The sequence below is a fragment of the Haliotis rufescens genome, unplaced genomic scaffold (assembly GCF_023055435.1).
Source record: "Haliotis rufescens isolate VD_foot unplaced genomic scaffold, xgHalRufe1.0.p SCAF_7, whole genome shotgun sequence".
Taxonomy (NCBI): domain Eukaryota; kingdom Metazoa; phylum Mollusca; class Gastropoda; order Lepetellida; family Haliotidae; genus Haliotis; species Haliotis rufescens.
The window spans coordinates 1,735,657-1,757,720 of NW_025964361.1; the positions used below are offsets into that span (position 1 = coordinate 1,735,657).

Consider the following 22,064-nt stretch of genomic DNA (forward strand, 5'->3'; position numbering starts at 1 on the left):
TACTTTAGACAACATTTTAGGAAAAATATGATCGTTTTGATATCCAGCAGTCTAATATTGATAAAATCTGTAACATCCCTTCATAGATATAATGGAGTCTGAATGACATGGGGCAATTATCGGACCATTACACACAGGTATTGTATATTGAAATAAAGCAGCAATGGCTTCCTAGTAAGACGTAGATGACCTTGAAACTCTCTATGAAGTTGAGGCTGTACAAGATTAATGTCTTTCATGTTTGAAGATCTACGAAATAATTCAAACTGATTTCCCAAAGTAGGTTTCATGATAAACCGTGATCCTGATCCACAACATGACAGTCAAAATCACAATGCAAGGATACATTTTGAACTTAGCATTAATGAAATGTTTGAAATCAGATCCATCATGTTTCCAAAGCACATCTAATCTATTGATGACAGTTCTGTTTTTTTATTATATACTACAAGGCTCCGTCAAGAGAACTCTGTCTGATGGCGGAGCATCCCAAGGGATGTTCTGGAGCAGGCTGCGTTCACCTGGCTTCACAGAGGAAGCCACACAACAAACATGGCCACCTTATCGCACCATCCATTGTTGGTTATCTTAATGTCCATCAGCATCATAAAATCACATCAGTTTTCAAAATATCCTCTTTCAAAGACATAATAGTAATACGTTATCTTTGTTTAGGTGCTTCTACATCCAGCCAGAGAGTCTGTCGATTCTATACAGGACAATATAGAGGTGTTATATTTGAAATATTCCTCAATCTGAGCAAGATTAAGTTTTAGATTTGAGTTGAATTCATACAAAAGGTTAAGAGATCTTTACATGTATGAATATTTATGATTGTAATATTGAATCTCCTGACCTCAAAGGATCAATCTATTGATATTGTTTCAGCAATAGGCTTTCATGTGACTTTTATTAAACAAATGTAAAAAAAAAGTGTATCATTTTCCTCCAGATAATCATAATAGGTAACCAAACTAATCATGAAAACATACAAGCAATGAAAATGATATGATTCATGGCTTGAACTCTGTCACAAACATATGACAGGCATTATGAGGACTCTAAAAGGGAGATAATATATGCCAACTTTGAAATACCTTGTCATCTGGCTGCAAGGACTCAGGTAATGATTTATTAAACATTGATAGCCTTTACCTGCCAGAGAAGGGCAGGTGGTCACATACCAGCTCAGGTTCATGGGACAAAAAGGAAACACTATATTTGTTCAGAGGTTTCATTATAAGAAAACAAGAGGTGTGCGGACCAGAGGGGGTCTATTCTGAGACCACGTCAAGCATAAATCTCCACAACTTTGTAGGCATCCATACCATATGCATTGGTGACACCTGAAATCTTAGCCCTATGATTCACGGGTCTGTATGGTAATTTTATCCTATGTTTCCGTGACAATACCCTCCTTAACAATTTTTCAACACAACAGATCCATTATCATGTCAACTGACTGACTGAATTCTTCCATTCAATTTAATACTGCAAAATCGGCCAAAACTCAAAGGACCCCAAAAATCCAAGGCAAGCCGAGCGTAATCATTCACATGTAATTCGTTAATAAGAAACAAAACCATAAGAAACCCTTCTTGTCATCCAGGCAAAAAATGTTCGAGTCATCAATATCAAAAAATTCCCTGACGATTGTGTGGTGAATAAATGGCCTCATTTACATGGGAGCTTCGTATCATCCTTTCATGTGAAAGTGGCAAGGAATACCATTATCAATGTGACAGAAACCGGACATCCCGTTGTGAGCCTTCAGTGACCATTAAACTTCTGTCGCCTTAACTACAAAGGCCCAACACTTTGGTTGGCGGAAATAAAACCTCTGCATAGCTATTCTTGTGACATGTCTGCAAATTAAACAGGGATTTGTACACCTAAATTGAATTGACATGCAGACATTTTGAGAAATTAATTCAACAAGTAAGATATCAATTTAGCCGGATAATTTTCAATTACATTTGTACAATCGGTTTCATGGAATAACGATTGTAAGAAGAAAAAATCAAATGATCTTGGAAATAATTACAAGGAGCTAGCGAAGTTGTATTTCCTTGTTTATTGACAAACTCATCCCATTGTTGTTGCAAAACTGGGTTTGTACAACTTCCACAAGCAATCAATCTTATATCATAAACACCATCTTCAAGACAGAAGGGTTGTCAGGGGCAACCACCTACACTCATCCCGACAAATCTGAATGGATACTTCAAAGTATAATAAAGCTATTGTCGATGAATCAACAAATCATTCCAAAATATTTTCTTTTCATTTAAGGGAACGCCATCACAAAGGTCATGACTTTTGCACAGAAAAAGCTCCAAGTTGTTGGAAAAACATGATGAATAGCTAAAGTATCTACTAGCTACAAGGCCCCTGTGTAAACCAGGGAAAGCATTATGGCGAGAGCCACCCACTGAAGAATGGCCTCTCTGATTGGCCGCAAATGTCAACATAGCCGTTAGAACAGCTTTTGAAATAGTCAGGCCAGTGGCAGCTCAATAGTCAAGCAATAACTCTAATCTCCATCAAATCTGAAGAAAAAGTAGATGTTCTTCTTTGTTTCGGCCACAATAATCTCTGTGACCAACAATAGTGCCACTGGGCTGTGACCACTAACAGCTGAGGTGAATGCCAATAAGCCAAATGTCTTTTGTACTGTTCAGAGTTCATGGCTAAACTCTACACCGAGTAGGCGGATATGGTCTGCGTCCGTGACGTTTGCAAAGTTGGAACAATATATGAAAAGTCAAATACATAGTTATACTCAGAAGCAAACAGAAATTATACATCAATTTACATTCCACGGGTTCAAAGTTGGATCTGTCCTTTAGATGAGCTTTTGTGTTCTGGAAGGGCTAAATCCTCAAATCTTCAGATAATGATACTTTGTTTCCATACACATGGTTTCGAAACATTTCAGGAAGCCATAGCCTTTAATTATGCTTCTATCGACATATAATTCTCTACAAATCACCTAATTTGAAATGAAAACCTTTCATGGTGCGCTTCAAGCAGCTTACTTCTGCTTCATCCCACAACCTAACCAAGATAATCTGGATTACATCATGTAATCTGCCAACATTCACAAGCATCAATGTCCAGTTTAACCACGTTGTTAAATATCCTTTTGTCAGAACGAAATTGGTTTTTTTCTACATCACATACAGCAGGCACATTTCTCAACCCGTAATCAAGTAACACATCTATTTCAACTTTCAGATCGACAACTTCTCGCGTCTTCATATAAAAACAATATGGAAGTACCAAACGTCAATACACCATATTGAATGCTGTTTCATTGCTTCGCAAGATACATCCAGCATCTCTCCGCACCAGGTGGCTTAAATATCTGTATCTATTTTGCTCTCCCTCTGGTTGCTAATCATAGCTCCACATTCTCAATCTCAAATCAATTCTACGGCAACTATTTGTTTTGCGAGAACACAGACCTTGGAATGGTAAAAAGTTAAGTTTGTAGACCTGTGAGTATCACCTTTGCTAAAGATTCCAGCCACAACCCAGTCCCCTGACCACCCATACACACAAACTGCCACAAAACCCCTGACGGAAACATGCTAAATGCTTTTCCTGTACTGCAAGGCCAGACTCGTAGGCACGAGGATTAGATGATGGGCACAGTTTTATCGCGGCTTCTTGATTTTCCTTTTTGAATCTCACCGACAAATTCACCATAGCAGAAAATCTCTATGGTCTCGTCCCTGTCGGATAGGATTTTAAACTTGTTTGGGTTCGGCCTGTCCTCGGTGTGGTTGGATGCTCAAAGAGGATGACAGGGGTGCAGTGGCTATCTATCAGGTGATGCTAGCTTTACAACTGAATAAAACTCCCTAAATATTCTGTGTTAGGAGAAAATGTACTGTCATAAAGACATTAGCAGGTTTATAGGTACATTTGATACAATTTAGGTTGAATACAGGTTTCAAACTTGTCACAGGCTGAATGAAGCTAGTCGACTGTGTGAAGGCCAGACAAAAGCTCTACTACACACCACCAGTCTCGCCCAGAGCTAACCAAGCAATGTCAACATTTTGAAAAATACACCCAGTACAAGCAGAAAATACTTGACTATTACAGTCCAAGAGATGAACGCTGTGCATCTTTTATTTGAAGAGTACAGTTGAATTCAGTTCAGGAGTAAATAAATCTCCTAATGTTGTTAAATGGCAGGCCTTGGGCCTTGTTTTTCTTTATTCAATGGTGATATGGAAGTCTATCTGCGTTCAGCCAGGCGGACAGAGTTCCGAGCCAGATCATTGTCATTCAACGATCACAACCACGTTTGAAAAGCTTTGGAAGACATGTGCGATCGTCTTTCTATTCAGTGTCACGTCTTCTTTGCAAGAGAAGCTGTACAGTCTATTCAGGTTGCATGATTTTATCAATCCCACTATTGAGGCCAGGGGAGACATATGAGCAAACACTCTACAACACTGGATCGCCAAATGAAAATATTCCCATTATCACACAAAGACGAGATTGCTATTTGAGGACCTATCCACACAACATATCACATAATGTCATCACGGCCAAGTCTGCACGAGGTGTTTTCTTACTACAACTTACGACTTCAGGACAAATATGTGGGCCATATTCACACAAATTAGTCTCAAATTTAGCAAATATGCAACTAGCACTCTTAACCTCGTCAATACAATATGTAACCATGGAAATTAATATTAGACTCTGATTTTCTTTACATCTACATGACTGGTCCCTTTTGTTTCATTTATTTATAAAACATTTGTGCAAGAGAGTTAGCGAATATGGAGTGTTATTAGGATTAATGTCCACATGCAAGATAACCAACACATGAATAGGAAAGCTGTCATTTGGACAAGGGGCAGTGTGTAAATAGAGTATTGTATTGGCAGCCATAGAAGCGTTATTGAACATGTGCTTTGTCCCAATGAAGTATTAGAAATTCTCCACACACAAACAATATTGCTCGTTTTCATATGGTCTCAGGGCTGGCGCCTCTGTATTTGCTGGTGTTCATAGCACTGGGTATCCCAGCCTGAACAGATGCGAAGATTTCATACAAAAAACACTGAATGAAATAATATGGAGTTGTCCACCCTAGGATTTTGCAAGATGCTGTTTTCTTGACAACTACTGTTATAAACTTTATGTAAACATGACCAAGATGCGGTATTGCTAATTTAAACATCATTTTAAAATATAGTTCATACTGTGTTGACACATATGCTGTCATGCTGTTTCCTTTAAAATACACACTTTTAGATGAATTTTGAAATTTAATTTGTGATAACTGACATTTTTTCAATATCACAGTAGATTCTACCTATCTGCCTATGCTGCAGGGATTTTGACAAAACATCTAAATTTATTTCAATCAATGGTGCATGTAAAAAAGTGCAAGATTCTGACTTTTTGTTTCATGAAATGCAAAAATTAATTTCCTGTATGGCCTTTCATGTAAAATAAACAAAACTTCAAAACGTAAACAATTTATTCTTAGACCTTAACACAGGAAATTGAACATGGTAGACCCCAAACTCCAGATTTCAATAAATCTTACATTATAACAAATCTGGAAGCTGAAGGAAAAAGTGGCAGTAGTGGAAAGCTGTCAGCGGGGGTGCATTTGCGCACGTCAGACAAACAAGAAAATGGCTTAGTCCCTATGCTGTCAATATTAGGACAAAACCCAAGCTGGTGTGTTGCTTGTTTGCAAACACACAATCTTTCCCCTTTGGTGAAAATGACACTTTTCGTCTGAAAACACAGGTGATGATATTGAATACTTCAATACACAGACCACTTGACATAGGAAATGCTTCAGAGTTTTCCTTCTTTTTTATCATATCAAGGTTAGTTGACAACACCCTGTTATCCAATATTAAATTTTTAGGAAATAACCAAAATTTCAAAGTGTACTAAAATCATAAAGTTGATCAACAAAAAATGATGCCAATTTGATGAGTGAGTTAATATTTAATGACACATCAGCAATATTTCAGCCATAAAGTGATGAGAAGTTATACATTAAGAATACATATTTAGATTAAATCGATGCACAGTAAATTAATTGGAATATCACAGATTAATATTTGAAACTAGCATACAACCATAAAAACCATCACTATATAAAACAATGCATAGTAAAAACTACAGATCGCCATTTTAAAGAAAAGAATACCTGAAACCTACATGAATCACACCTTTCAATATTAAATTAACTTACATAATTTCAAAACATTGTTCTGTGACACTTTATATTATGATCCCCCAAACAGGTGACAAACTCGAACCTTAAATTCAATCACCTGATCAAATAAAAAATATTGATTTCCATAACTTTGTTTTTTTAATTCCAAGGCAACAACAATGAACCTCTGTCCAGTGAAGTTCGGTTCTGACACTGAAGTAGGTGATTATATTCTTAACTGTTGATCTAGTTAACCGGCTGATTCAAACCAGTTTTGTTGGCAAACATTCTCAGTGTACCCCCTGATGCGTCCAGCCACCTCAGACATGACCTATGAAAGGTAACGATGCAGGTGAGAGAGGTACACCTTTACCCCCCCAACAGGTACGCACCAATTACTCCCAACACCTCCGCGGAGGGCCACTACAGAGACAATGAGGGGACCAGGCTCTGTGTAAGATATATTGCATAAGTTGTCAGGGGAACTCTGCCAGTTTCTTTCCTTTGCCTAAAAGTAGCTTTTTTCTTTGTTATAAGCAGCTTTGAGGATTTGAATAAGAAGTAATTATCTCTTCTCGATCATCAGATCGGGTGGAAGGAAGGATTGTGGGGATTAGGGAGCAGGGAGCCAACTGTAAAGCTTGCTGACGAAGCAATATTACATCAGAGCCAGTTTCTGACATACTACTTTCCTGTAATTAACCTCCTGAACCAATGATGACCTCCCCCTGTTTTTATCACCCACAGCATTACATCATAACTTTACTACAACACATCTGACTTTCCTTTTTCAAAAGACCTTCAAAATAATCATTTTCAAATAATTAATCCATTTACACTTTCATTAATTTGAATCATAATGATAATATTTGAATGTACTATTCTTCAGTATTTTTCTAATTTGCAGCAAAAACAATTTAACTAGGTTATTCAAATGGAGACAAAATATTAAAATGGTTCATTGATATATAGTATTACCCTAACATAAACTTTACTGCTTTAGATGTCATATCATATTATTATGGAAAGAAGAAGAAACTAACCAAAACAGAGAGATAAGAAATATGTATCCTACAGTTCCTATTAAACACAAAGTAACAAGTGTTATAAATACATTGTTTCACATCCATAAAAAACTTCATAATACAAAACTCATTCTGGAGCATGACTAATCATGAAGTACTGACACAACTAATCGTGAAGTACTGACACAACTAATCATGAAGTACTGACACAACTAATCGTGAAGTACTGACACAACCAATCGTGGAGTACTGACTCAACTAGTCGTGGAGTACTGACACAACTAATCGTGAAGTACTGACACAAATACTCGTGAAGCACTGAACATCCGGGGACTCATTCCAACCTTAGTTGCTACAGGTGAGAAATTGAGGCCTCTGATTCCCCTGATGCTCCTTGTTAGTTTTTCATTAGAAGTAGTTGTATGGTAAATGTCACAGCGCTACTTCCCACCTTGTGTACATCCAAATTCCTCAGTGTCATTACTGACCTCAGTCAAAAGAATGCTGTCTCACAAACTAATTCCAATGGCGATATTGTTAATTCACTTTCAAAACTACTAAAGTTTTTATGTCTCTGTAATATGTTCAGCCACCCAAAATATGAATATAGAGCTATTTCCACCACACGTTTTCTCTCTTGCAGACTGTGGCTAAAATGCCATTCCAAACTATTTTCACTTCACAACTTTATTAAATAAAACATTTAAAAACCAAAATCTGAACCATCTTGGTTTATGCCACCGAAAATATTCCCCAGTGACAAACAACAATATTTTCACAACATATTTTTCCAGTTAGCTTTTCTCCGTCTTCAACGACAATGTTTTGATAAATTGTATCGTCATTGTTGGTTTAGAAACCTGTTGACATGACCATCAAACAAGAAAAGTGTCATGTGATCCGCCATTGTCCTCCCATCTAACCGTTTCAAATATGACACCCTATACTTAGTATCTCATTGACGACACAACAACATTTATTCCACATGTCAAAACATGATTCATGGTTATTTTCCCCCTTTTTTCTGACATCGTCCGCCCAAATACGAACTACAAACTGCAGGGCCCCACTGGTGACAATTACCAATGGTACCTGCTTATTTAAGACGAGAATTCCAAAACCATGGCGCCTATTCCAGGGAAACTGAAACTAAAGACCAACGCACCTACTTGAATGATCAGTAACCAAGAATGACCTGCATTAAAATGGGGTAGTGGTTTGTCAACCTTAGCATGTTAATAAAGTGCTGCAGTGAACATGTCTCCAAGTAGTAAATACCCATGTTACTAACCAACGTAGCTCTGTCTCTATTGACAGTGGGTTGACGAAGATTAGGTTGACGGAAAGGCTGTCGATAAGCTACAGACTTGTAACAGTATAAACCGTTTGAAAACATACAGTAAGCTACAGGCTTGAAACTGTACAAACCATTGATAACAGAGAGCTACAGGCTTATAAACCATCAATAACATACAGAAAGCTACAGGCTTATATAAACCATCAATAACATACAGTAAGCTACAGGCTTATAAACCATCAATAACATACGGTAGGCTACAGGCTTATAAACAATCAATATCATACAGTAAGCTACAGGCTTATGTAAACCATCAATAACATACAGTAACCTACAGGCTTTTAAACCATCATGGAAATATTTACAAACCAACAAGTAAGCCTTGAATATTGAAGCAACAGTTTATTTACCAACAGTGTAAGAATACAGTCCATAGGATTAATAAGGCTTCAGAAATAGATTCATAAACTTCAAAATATTTCAACAACCTGAAAACTGCGAACTTTATAAAATGTCACAACTGCAAAGGTGGATAGCTAGCCATATTTATAGACAGGAATGCTGTTTGAAAAGGTCACATTTGTGTGAGTTCATTCTAAATCACTGAATTGGAAGACTAGACTGGCTGACACTACATAGAACCCATATTACACAATTTAGCGATCTCAGTGCAGTGACAAATATTAACATGATTTATATCTATCCATTATCAACAAATAACCTCATCTTGTTATTGCTATCTGGGTCAATTCCACAATCATGAAAAGAGCTATTGTTCTTTTTCTATAAACTCTACATATTAACGTTATTCTATTCTTAAGCTCAACAAGCATGGTAGTCACAATATGAACATATATTAACCTCATTTAATTCCAGCAATGGTAACGTCTTCAAAAAAACATAATAAAAAAACAAATCGAGACTTGCTACAATTTTCGTCAACTTTCACACTCTACTGTTAGAACATTAAAACTAACTATTTTCATATAAGGCGTTGCATCAACGTTCACACTCTTGGATGGTTGTTTGACGCGTCCTTCACTAAAATCAGCTGTCAGGGAGATACTATTTCAGTCCTGTGTTTAAATATTTATACCTGAATATAATCCCAAAGAAAGCCATCATAAAATTTAATAATTGATCAGGCTTAGTCGATAATAAGGTCCTAAGTTTTACATTTATCACAGCTATCCATTTTTCACTCTGAATTACCACCACTTAATGAAATCGCCTCTTATCACATGCAAAAGCTGTTTGTGAAGAGGCTGTTTGTTGTTTTAGAGATTTTTATAACATCAAAAATTGCTTTGATTTTCCTCTGGATCATCAAGTATTATGTGCCAAACATGAAATACTAAATCCATTTTCCAAGTTTAATCGATTTATTACAACAGATGATTGCCGTTCAAATATCATATTAATTTTGTCCTTATTCACATCAACGATAAAAGACACAACATCCTATTCTAATATTTTACAGAGAAACTGATAAATTGAATGATGTTATCTCTTCTGAATGATAGAATGAGATCATGTTCCTGAATATTGCTGTGTTTTTTTTATAGAAGTATCAACCGTGTTGTGTTCAAGGGCTTTAACACCATACTCAACAGTCACCAAACACATACCGTATTCGACGTAATAAGCGCCCCGCTCTAATAAGCGCCCACGGCGATATTTGCTGATATATTGGCTAGTAAACAATCCTAGTTAGCACCCCTTCCAATTGATCAAGGTACACAAGACTTATCAACTCTGTTTTTTTTCCACCAAAATAATATTCTAATAAGAGCCTCCTATTTCTAATTTTGAGAGTGCCCTGGGCGCTTATTACGTCGAATACGGTATGTGTGTTCCACCACTAACAATTAGTGAAAGAATATTTTTAAACTTGATTTGTTAAATTGGGTGATAATATATAACATAAAGGAGCCCAGAGGAATCTAGACTTGCAAAACTATTACAGACTTGCATGGGATTTTATTGATATTTTTGTTTCAGAGTCGGTAAGAGTGGGGTTAGATTAGACAGGAGTACCTGAAAAAGAATTTCTCGAAGTCAATGCTTACGATTGTCCAAAAGAAATATGAAGTACACAACTGTATCGATTCCAGGGCATGGTGACCGAAAAATACAAAACTTAAAAATTGAGATCTTATAACTGGAAGTCATTGGACAAATCTTGAAAAACAGTGGTTGAATGATCGGGGTCAGTGCGAGAGAATAGTGTTTCCCCAACAACCCAAGAGATTTAACTATTGTATTACCCTCCCGTGTCGCCCAGGAACCAGCTGACATTGGAAATTAGCCAATCACCTTACATCACAACCCGAGTTGTCAAGCTACTACAAACACACAAGCTCTGTATAATCAATAACCAATAAAACTTCCCAAAAAATATTTACAACATAAGCTTGACGCTTTTATGACCATACAAAAGATTGTTATTTCTATTCAACACAATTTCTCGAAATCAATGCTGACGATTGTCCAAAAGAAATATGAAGTACACAACTGTATCGATTCCAGGGCATGGTGACAGAAAGTATGAAAATTGAGATCTTTGAAACAGGAATATTGTAAGTTAATTGACAAATCTTGAAAAACAGTGGTTATATGATCGGGATGATTCTTAAGTCATAAATTATGATTACTTGAGCTTAACGTTTCTCTGAGAGTGATGGATAAAATCTGTAACAGGCTCTCGAGAAATAAAACATGAACTACAAAGAAAAGATCATAACTCCATCCCAGTGTTATAAAAACACAGAGACTCCTATTCATCTTGTGATGTGCTGATGTCACATGATGGCGACAGGTGCTTGTCATCAAGGTCGGAGGGCGCCTTGCTACAAGTATTCTATCATGTCGCCCCAAGTGTACGAGTCCAGTGGAGCAGTGAAGATTATATGAACATCAAGTCCATCTAATATATGACCCAGATCTAGCTGATATTTTCCAATATACCAGACATGAATTATACTTATTATGTAGTTAAACTCCATATTCATCTTCCATTACTCCCACAAAGGACCAAGCACCTGTGGGGCAAAGCTCCATGAACTTATTGTGCAAGAATATCGACATGATGAACAAAGAAAATTCAAGCCAGCTCCAATCTAGTCATGAGGTTGGATATAAGATCCACGTGAAAATCTTATTTAAAAAATATACTGTTTGTCAAATTATGAGCTTTGGGAAAATGGAGTGTTTATCAGCAGTAACAATGTGAATCAACTTTAAGACCTGAACTTCGAGGGTGTTTCACAAACACTTGACTTGGCGTTATCTTACGTTAAGTTCTGACTTCTTTATAATGTAAGGTGACCTAATCTCCATTGAAAAATAACCCGACAAAACAGATTGCCAACATGTTTAAGTGTGTTGTGTCTTTGTCCTGCCTGTATCCATGAAAATTGATTCGTATAACAAAGTTATCACATCGTGTGGAACATTATACAATGGCGTATATATTGTGAAAAGTGTACTTGGGACAAAAACGAAAAACATCTGACAGATAATTCTATCTTGTTTAAAGTAAATACATTTAATTCAAGTTAACGGATGTGTTTGTACTTTGCTGACACATTTGTCACACATTACTGTTACCGTGATGCAGTACAATCGATTAGTTTCTTTGAAAATAAATGTCCATTCTTGACAGCATGCCTGAGGGAAGTGAGTCACAAATTCCCAATATACAAATAAGAGAAATTGATCACAGAACGTCTGCTTGACTTTCACACAAACTTGTCAGAATATTTCAACTTGGTAACCATATTAGCGCTGATGATCTGACCCACATGATTAATAAAGGATTGACTCGCTGTGCGTAAAATCATTACTCCTCTCCACGGAAACTAAGTGGAACCAACTGTCTGCATGGTATACCCAATCGACAGGTAATCTCAATCTAAATACCCTGCACACAAGGCATAGTTACCCGATCAGTGGATTGTATACATTCAATATCATATTTCTCAAGGGAGAAATCCCGTGGAGACAAGACAATCTCGTGTAACATATTTGATAGAAATACATTGATTCTTTAGGGTTCTTACTGAATTATGTTAATTAAAGATTTTTATTATAATGAATTCAATTTTTATAATCTTAATTTTTTCATAATTTATTATAATTAAAGGTAATTAAAAAAATTAATATTTCCACGTAATTTACAATCTATATTGAATTCTCCCTTTATGAGTACCAGAATATATTTTTCCTTTAACACATAACCACAAACTAATAACTTTGTGTTTATAGTTTGATATCATGCAACAAATACATTAAAACAGTTTTAACAGCCTTTATGATAATTAACCAATATTTAATATGTAATTAATGCAATAAAACAAAATTAATAAGTCTGTATCTCAGAATACATCCAATATTAAATTGCTTTTATTCTAAACCACCAATTAACTCCCTAATCATATTCCACATCCATCAAAAACATCCATACTTTCAGCTTTTCACAACACCTGACTTTACAAGTTCCACACAAAACGGCAACCAGAATCAACCAATTAATCACATTCCATGTTTACAACCAACACATCCCAATGAAAGCTTCCAGTGTCAAGGGAGTGTTCAAAAGCTTAAACTGCACCCAAAATGAGAGACCTTGAGCGAATTGCAATGAGGACATGCCATACCTTAGCGTACATTCCAAATAATGCCTTCATTACTGACCCAGCTTGATCACCAGGCAAATTAGTATTCTTTCCATGAAGAATCTGAGGTTAGCCTAGTTCGCCTGTATTGGGTTACGATCAATTTCACATTTATTGGAAGAATTTTTAATTCGCACCAGACAAGGTAATCCCGGCAATTTTTCTGTAACAAAGACATCTTACAGTTTGGTTACAGTCAAGCTGTAAATTAACTGGCTCAAGGGATAAATCACGGGCAAGATGGTACAAGGGCTCATATTTTCTGGTTCTCCTCATCAGACATGTCACATAAATTATCTGGCTTCGAGCTTTAAGCCCCCTTTGAAATGAACCGTAATTTATTAAAATTGTCATTATTTACTACCAGAACTGAATAAAAATATTTGGCATATTCTCATGATATTTTGGAGTACAGGTTTCTGAAATGCTGGTGAGAGAGTGATTATTGCAAAGTGCTGCAGCATCAGCAACTTAAAGGCCTTAAATGAACAGAAGATAAACATTCAGCCTAAACATTCAGCCTATTCACATGATAATTCAGCCTATTCACATGATCATTCCGCCTATTCACATGATAATTCAGCCTATTCACATGATAATTCAGCCTATTCACATAATTCAGCCTATTCACATGATATTGCAGCCTATTCACATGATAATTCAGCCTATTCACATGATCATTCAGCCTATTCATGTGATCATTCAGCCTATTCACATGATAATTCAGCCTATTCACATGATCATTCAGCCTATTCACATGATCATTCAGCCTATTCACATGATAATTCAGCCTATTCATGTGATCATTCAGCCTATTCACATGATAATTCAGCATATTCACATGATAATTCAGCGTATTCACATGATTATTTGGAATGATTACTTGGCTTACAGGTTTCTAGTATAGCTTGAATATTGCTGGAGTGAGTGAATATTGTTTCTGCTGCATCAACAATATTAACGTACATGCATTTCGCAGTGAAGCCTTCATGGTATTTCCGGTGTTACGTGCACATGTTAATGTCTTTGCGTTGGGGAAAAAACTTCAAAACTCATTACATGTATTTTGTGAACCTCCTCTACACAGCTGTATTTGGGGGGGAAAGTGTGCACTAAATTTAAGAAAATATGGCGGCATTGCTGACTGTAGCATTAAACTTCACTTACATACTTTACGATTCTATGATGTACATTCACAACTTTGTCTATCCCCTTTAAACTATTTCAAAGCATTTTCAATTGAAAGACACAGACATAATTATTTCCTTTCGATACAGCATACAGAATTAAAGTCAAGCCCCCAATAATAGTCCCATGGCTGGCGAACCCCCTTTAACAATGATTTCCACACAAGTGCAGTACGCCAGGCAGTTCTTACCCCCGCCCCACAGGTACCGACCTGACATAACATATAAAGAATGAAAACCAATCCAGTATAAACAGATTACACACCGAGCCAAATACCACCACTTTCAATGGCATGGACGGAAAAGCTCCATACCAATAGATCTATTGCGAATAGCCGTGAACAGTAGGTGTCTTGACCAAGTCAATATCGTTCAGCTGAGGGATAGAAGTAGAGTTGGCCTTTAGTAGGTCAGTAGTCACTGCAATCGTTGTCAACAGCTCCCCCTTTTCAGGTACAATGCTGAGAATCATGGGATATGTTTCTGCGATGCTGTTATTGCGTTATTATTGATCCTAACAACGAGCCTGGAATCCCATGGGAAACGAGTATGCTGTTATGCAAGAGGTTTTATGCAAGACAAAGCTTATTTGAACCCGCTAAAAGAACAAACTGAATTTAAAACAGAATTCAAACCTACGGGATCCCTTTAAAATTTATTCAAATATTACCATAGGGATTTAGACAATGGATGTTACAATCATTTATTATCTTTGTTAAAATCAATCATGTGTTTCGCGAAAAAATGAGAGAAAAACAAAATAATACTTTCATGATTCATCTTAAAACAGGTTACTTCAACGATTTAAAAAAGTATTCAAATTTCATTATAGATATTTGGAGAGATAAGTGTTTTCCCGGGGACATGCAAACGCCACGTCAAGAGAATGCTTTGTTGATATGGAAATACATTAAGAAAAACATATTTTGCCAAGATTTGAATTTCAATTATGTCCATTTGACATGCTAGAATATTCTAAGCTGACAGATCATGTATTGTTTGTGCAGCTACTTGGGGCACTTGCAAAGAATGTGTAATGTTAGGAGTTTTCAAAGCAAACCAATAATAATGTAGGACTCGATGTATACAGTGTCACCAAATGGCTCTGTTGCAGTGTTAATGTATTTTTGCAGGCCTGTGGAGAATAAGGTTTGACATGAAATTTAATACAAGAGAAAATATTTGAATATACCATGAAACCGATATTTTTTCTGGTCTCAAAATTTCAAAAACTTGTCCTTAAATTCAAATTTGACAAAAATAGTTCCTTGGTTATATCATGTGCAAAATAATCAGTGTGACACACTGGCATATATCTATGCTTAGTTCTCAGGGGAGATTATTATGACGTCTCCATAATATAAAAAGAGTTGTTTCTATGGTGATTTCAAATAATCCCTCTTAACAGTTAACAACTGAATAACAAACTGGTTACATTTCAATACTGATCAAAACAACATTTCAACAATGTGTGCATTTTCTTACATCATTGTCACACCACTGAAATTGGATCTACCGATTTTTGCCAAACACTTTTGAGCCCACTAGCCCAAACTTGCTCGAAGCAAGCAGTATTTTCAGTCAATTTTAGTGTTATCATGGTTATAATATGAACCATTACCAACTGATCTTACCAGACCAAACAGAATTGTACAAGACTCGTTCTTTACGCTACTGTAATCAGTCACAGGTGACAGACCAACAGCGGTTCAAATAGTATTGATGTAACCAATTTTGGAAGAGTTGTCTATCTTCAACATAGAAATGGTAACTGACTTACCTGAGTAGAGCGTGTTCTTGGGCCATTCCCACCCATCAGTGCAGCATAAATGGTGACATCCACATATTCCGGTAATTTTTCCCTGTCCAGAACCTGTTCAGTGGTAAGCCTTCCGGTTGATTTATTAATGTCAAATATCCTTCCAACGGAGCCTGAAACGTCTGTGAGGTAGTATTCTACACGTAATCCGGACTGGGACGATGTCGCGTCAACTTGCAACACGCTTGTACCAACGGGCTTGTTCTCTTGAACACCACTACTATACGAAGGCGATGAGAATATAGGACCACCATTTTGAGATACGACCAAAACAGTAAAATCCATGTTTGTTGATTTCCGATCGTCCCTCCCATTGTCCTGTCCATGATCAGAGGCCTTGATGGTCAAGGAGTAGGAGACAGGATTAACAGGGATGTTCTTCAACAGGGACAACTGTCCACTGGAGGAGATTGAGAACAAGGTATTGTCTCCAGAAACCATACTGAATGATATGCGTCCATTCTCACCTGAGTCAGGATCATCTGCTTCAACACTGGTGATGACACTACGGGTGGCACTCGAAGACACAGGAATTGTATTCTGAGACTTAAATGTTGGTGCGTTGTCATTTACATCAATGATAATGAGGTTGACCATTTTCTTGGAGGAGAGTCTCAAAAGTGGATCTGTTGCCTGATCTGTTGCCATTACGGTTACTGTGTAGAGTTCAGACACTTCTCGGTCAACCATCTCATGAATGTAAATATCACCAGTTGTTGGGTTAATCTGGAAGTTATTGCCCATAGGGTTCTGTTGAATGATGCTGTACCTAATCTGCCCATTTGGGCCTGAGTCAGCATCGATAGCATTGGCTGCAGCCACGTTCCTGCCCTTTAGGTAATCTTCTTTCACAGTGCTTGAGATGGCCCCATCACTGAATATGGGAGCATTATCGTTGACATCGAGGACATTGATGACGAAGGAGGTGCTGGAGGATAGAGTCTGGTGGTCACCATCTCCTGCATCAGACACCATGATCTCCAACGTAAACTTCTGGTTGTTCTCGTAGTCCAGGGGTTTGTTCAGGTACAGTTTGCCCATGTGCCGATCAAGGTTGAAGAAGTTTCCATTATTGCCAAGGTTGATGTCGAAGAAGAGGACAGCATTGTTGGCAATGTCATCATCCACTGCGGAGAAGGAGGCAATGAGTTCTCCTGGTTGGGCCGACTCCAGGATGCTGGTTTCAGATGGAGGTGACACAAACAAAGGTATGTTGTCATTAAAGTCCATGACGGTGATGTGCAGAGTAGCAGTAGCGCTGAGGCGGTTGCTCACGTCCACGGAGTCAGTGGCCAGGATGATCAGGTTGTAGCGATCTACCGTTTCACGATCTAGCTCAGCAATGAGAACAACATTACCCGTTGTTTCGTCAATCCTGAACTTCTTCTGTTCATTTCCTGACATGAACACATAAGAAATGGCCCCATTTTCTCCAATATCAACATCAGTGGCTGTGACTGTTGTGAGACGGACTCCAAGCTGGGCATTCTCCATCACAGAGGAAGTGTAGATCTGCTTCGAGAAGACTGGTGGGTTATCATTATCATCAGTGACATAAACTTTCACTAAGGCTGTTTCATGAAGACGCTTAAGCCCATTATCACTTGCTGTTACCTCAAACGCATAATAATCTCTTCCCATTAAAGTCTGCATACCTTCTCGATCAAAAGATTTCAATGTTAATACCTCTCCAGTTTGAGGATTAATAGTAAAGTTGGTTTGATCACCACCAACTGAGAAGATAATCTCTGCATTGCGACCAATATCAGCATCAGTTGCGTGGACTGTTCCAGTGAATGTTCTCAGAGGCATGTTTTCGCGGACATAGAATTCGTAAGTATTGTTTCCAAACACGGGTTTGTTGTCATTGTCATCAAGGATATGAAACGTTATGTTGGCTACCGAGCTTCTGGGTTCTGCGCCCCGGTCGCTGACTGTCACAGACAGAGAATAGATGTCCCTCTCTTCTCTGTCCAGTCCATGGGCAACGTATAGAGTACCGTCAGGAAATATGCCAAACCTATGTTGCAGGTTTCCTCGCGTGATGTTGTACACAAGAGCACCGTTCTGGCCCAAGTCTTCATCAATGGCAATCAGTTGGAATATTGGTTCATTGACTGGTTTAGACTCATGGATAGATCTCTCGTAATGACTGCTTTGGTACACAGGATTATGATCATTGACATCTTGGATGTAGACAGTGATGTCAACCGTAGTCGAGAGCTGGGGAGTTCCGGCATCTGTAGCAGTCACAGTGAGGGTGTGCGTGCTTCTGTTGGATGGCAGCTGGTCCAGTGGCTTGTTCAGGTATATCACTCCTGTCTGGGCCTTTATCATGAAGACATTGTTAGAATTGGATGTCAGGGTGTAGGAGAGATCAGAGTTGGGGCCAAAGTCAGAATCCCTGGCTTCTGCGTGGTAGATGTTGCGGCCAATCGGCCAGTTCTCATGGACGGAGGTTTCCAGGGTTTGGTCCACAAAGACAGGTGAGTTATCATTGATGTCGGTGACCTCAACCTTCACTGATGTTTCCCGGAACCGAGACCCACCACTTGCAATTACCTTCAGGTGGAACTCAGACTGTGCTTCCCTGTCCACTTTCTTCACCGTGGTAATCTGCCCGGATGTTCTGTCCATGTTGAACACTCCATAGGGATCCCCTCCCACAATAGCATATGTTACAGCCGAGTTATCGGACAAGGTAGCTGTGACTCTTCCAACACTTCTGCTCACATCAGGAATCTGATTTTCACCAACTTCTTCAATAGAGAATGTATAGCTTTGACCACTAAATTGTGGAGCAGGGTCGTTAACGTTGGCGACAGTAACCTCCAGAGAAGCATCAGGGGATGCAATCTTCCCCCCACCATCAGTGCACCGCACGGTGAGACGGTAAGGGCTTCGACTCTTGTCCAGCTGCTTGGTTGTCCGAACCCATCCAGTGGATGTGTCGACGGAGAAGCTGCTGAAGCTGTCCCCGAAGAAGCTGTAGGTGATGCGTCTGTTGAGTCCTTCGTCCGGATCAAAGGCAAACACCTGGACCACATCAGTCCCCGAAGGCTGGTTCTCAAGGATGCTGCTGAAGTATTGTCGGGGTCGGAATGTTGGGGCATTGTCGTTCACATCATTCAGACTTACTATCACAGACGCTGTGGAGGAAAGGGATGGGTTTCCACCGTCTCTAGCGATGACCAAGATGGTGTATTTAGGAACAGTCTCTCTGTCTAATTCTTTAGCTGTTCTGATCCTACCACTGATTGAATTAATTTGGAATGTGTTTGGGTAGCTTCGGGCAACACTCGGGTGAAACAGGTACCGGACAGTTCCATTCAAGCCTTCATCAGTGTCTGTCGCTGTGAGTGTGATGATGTCCGACCCGACACTTACATTTTCCCGAACCTTTACGTCATACACGGACCGATCGAATGTTGGAATCACATCGTTCTCATCACTAATGTCGACAATTAATGTGGTGTAGTTTCTGAATATCTGGGCACCCCCATCTTTTGCCGATATATTCATGATGACCTGGAAGGTAGTTTCATGGTCCAGCTTGTCCTGGGTGGTCACCAGACCTGTAGATGGATCGATTCGGAACCAATTCAGGTCATTTCCGGTCACAATTGAATATGACAATGCAGAGTTGGGGCCTGAATCTTCATCAGAGGCTGTCACACTTTCCACAAAACTACCTGGCAACTCAAGTTCACTCATTTTTACCCTGTACTCATGTTTTGCAAACACTGGAGCGTGGTCGTTAGCATCGCTTACATAGACAATCAGATTACCAGTTGAACTGCGTTGAGGGTATCCATGATCCACTGCTTTCATTGTGAGGTTATACATGCTCACTTTCTCCCTGTCCAAATCCCCAATAACCTGAATCAAATTAATACTTAAGTACTGGCTGAAGAGTGTGACAAGCTTAAAATGTCCAAGTTCATTCCCACCAATGATCGAGAGCGTCGTGTTACCATTTTCACCAGAATCATCGTCAAGGACAGTCACGGATGCAATTTTTTTACCTGGTTTTACATTCTCATCCACCGTTGAGAAATCCTTACTTCGGTCCGGGTAGTGATTAAAACTTATGATGGGATCGTGATCATTTTCGTCATTGATGATGACAGTGATGTAAGCACGGCCAAGGAGGGATGGTGATCCTCTGTCAGACGCCTCAACCGTAATCAGGCAGCTGCTGGGGTTACACCTCAAGGAACGAGCGCAGATTCTGGTACAACTCAAGGGCGTCCTCAATGTCCTGATCACACCTGTCCTTTCCTCCACTGTGAACTGTTCACTGTTCTCGTCAGTCAATCGGTACACAATTTCTGAGTTTAAACCTTTGTCAGCGTCTGTTGCATGGACAGTTACAACTGCAGTATTAACTGGTGCACTCTCATTCACTTTAGCTTCAAACTCACTCGGGTTAAACGTTGGGTTGTTGTCATTGGTGTCGGTTATTGTAACATCTAATTGTATGAATCCATATAGGGGTGGGGTCCCACCATCACTGGCCGAAACATTCAGTTTGTAGGAGTCCTTGTTTTCTCTATCCAAAACACCTTGAACTTCCAAATACATAAACGGTGTTATGGAACTTGGGGGAATTAGCCGAAATTTATTCTCCTCGTTGCCTGAAATAATTCTATAACTTGAAATTGTGCCATTTTCCCCTTTATCAGCATCTGAAGCAGTGACTAAAAGTTGTTGGGAGCCAGTTCGCGAATTTTCGGGTATTGCAACTTGATACACAGATTCCTGGAAAACTGGGAAATTATCGTTAATATCCAGAACATGAACAAGGATTTCCATAGGTAAACTAGGCCGAACAGAATGCCTTCCTATGATGAAAATATTGATCTGATCTTGAGTTAGTGACTCCCGATCTAAAACTTGTAAAGTTGTAATTTTGCCTGTTGAACTTTCTAAAGTGAAATATAGCGACGGTGTAGGCATTGTGTAAGTATACCCTGCCGTTGTGTTGATAGTTCCCACCGTCGTCCCAGCCGGTGACTCTTCGGGTATGTAAAATATCACACCTGGGCCCTGCCCTTGAGAAAATTTCACTAAAAACTGTAATAATATGATACATATGACATGATATGAAGTCCTAGGAGCGGGCCTCTCAATGCTGTTTTTGGTCGAGGCCATGTTTCAGCAGTAGCGCACGCACGGTCGCACGAGCCCTATGTACACACCTGAGTCGTGAAGCTGTATACAAGCTCGCTAACCAACAAACACGATCTTCCTTTCCAAACTTCCCATCATCAAACTGTTCCTGTGACAAAACAATGGCCTAAGTTTTGCATGGTGGCCGTACAAACCTCCTGATAACGTCTTTGATATCCAGGTGAACTTTGAGGTCCGTCACAAGCGTATTTCCTGTGTCACCGCCGTCAATCGGCCGATATCACTCTCGCAGTACACCTTTACAGCCTTCGGCCCTCTAACGGACATCCACAGTGACACAAACGTACACAGTCCACAAGATACATTCTTACTTACATTGGTATCATCTTGAATGTATATCCGTGGCTTCTTACATTTACTCAAATTCAAACACACACAGTGTTTTCACGGTAAGACATTATTCTCTCAAGCCCGAGTATCTCTCACGGTAGCGAATGCGTGCAATGGGAACGTGACGTCACATCGCTCCGCCCCCTGTATATTGATTGACAGGCCGGCTGTGTGTATTGTCAGTAACCACAAGGTTGCGAGACAGACATCGCCTGATAGGCCACGCCTCTTGCATTGATAAAATAGTAGACCTCCAGTTCATGTCCGTTTGACAACTGGAAAGAAACGATTTTCAACCAAGGCCTAATTTATCGATTACCTATCCTCAT

General features: G+C 38.9%; 1 protein-coding gene across 1 annotated transcript in view; it reads right to left on the minus strand.

Moving 5' to 3' along the window:
* LOC124139630 (cadherin-related tumor suppressor-like) overlaps window positions 1-21,844 on the minus strand; it is a 140,427-nt gene extending 118,583 nt beyond the window's left edge. The window contains exon 1 of the mRNA XM_046506866.2: window positions 16,174-21,844. Coding sequence (XP_046362822.2) covers window positions 16,174-21,366 — 5,193 coding nt within the window. The 5' untranslated portion in view covers window positions 21,367-21,844. The remainder of the gene's footprint in view (window positions 1-16,173) is intronic.
* Between the last annotated feature and the right edge of the window lie 220 nt (window positions 21,845-22,064).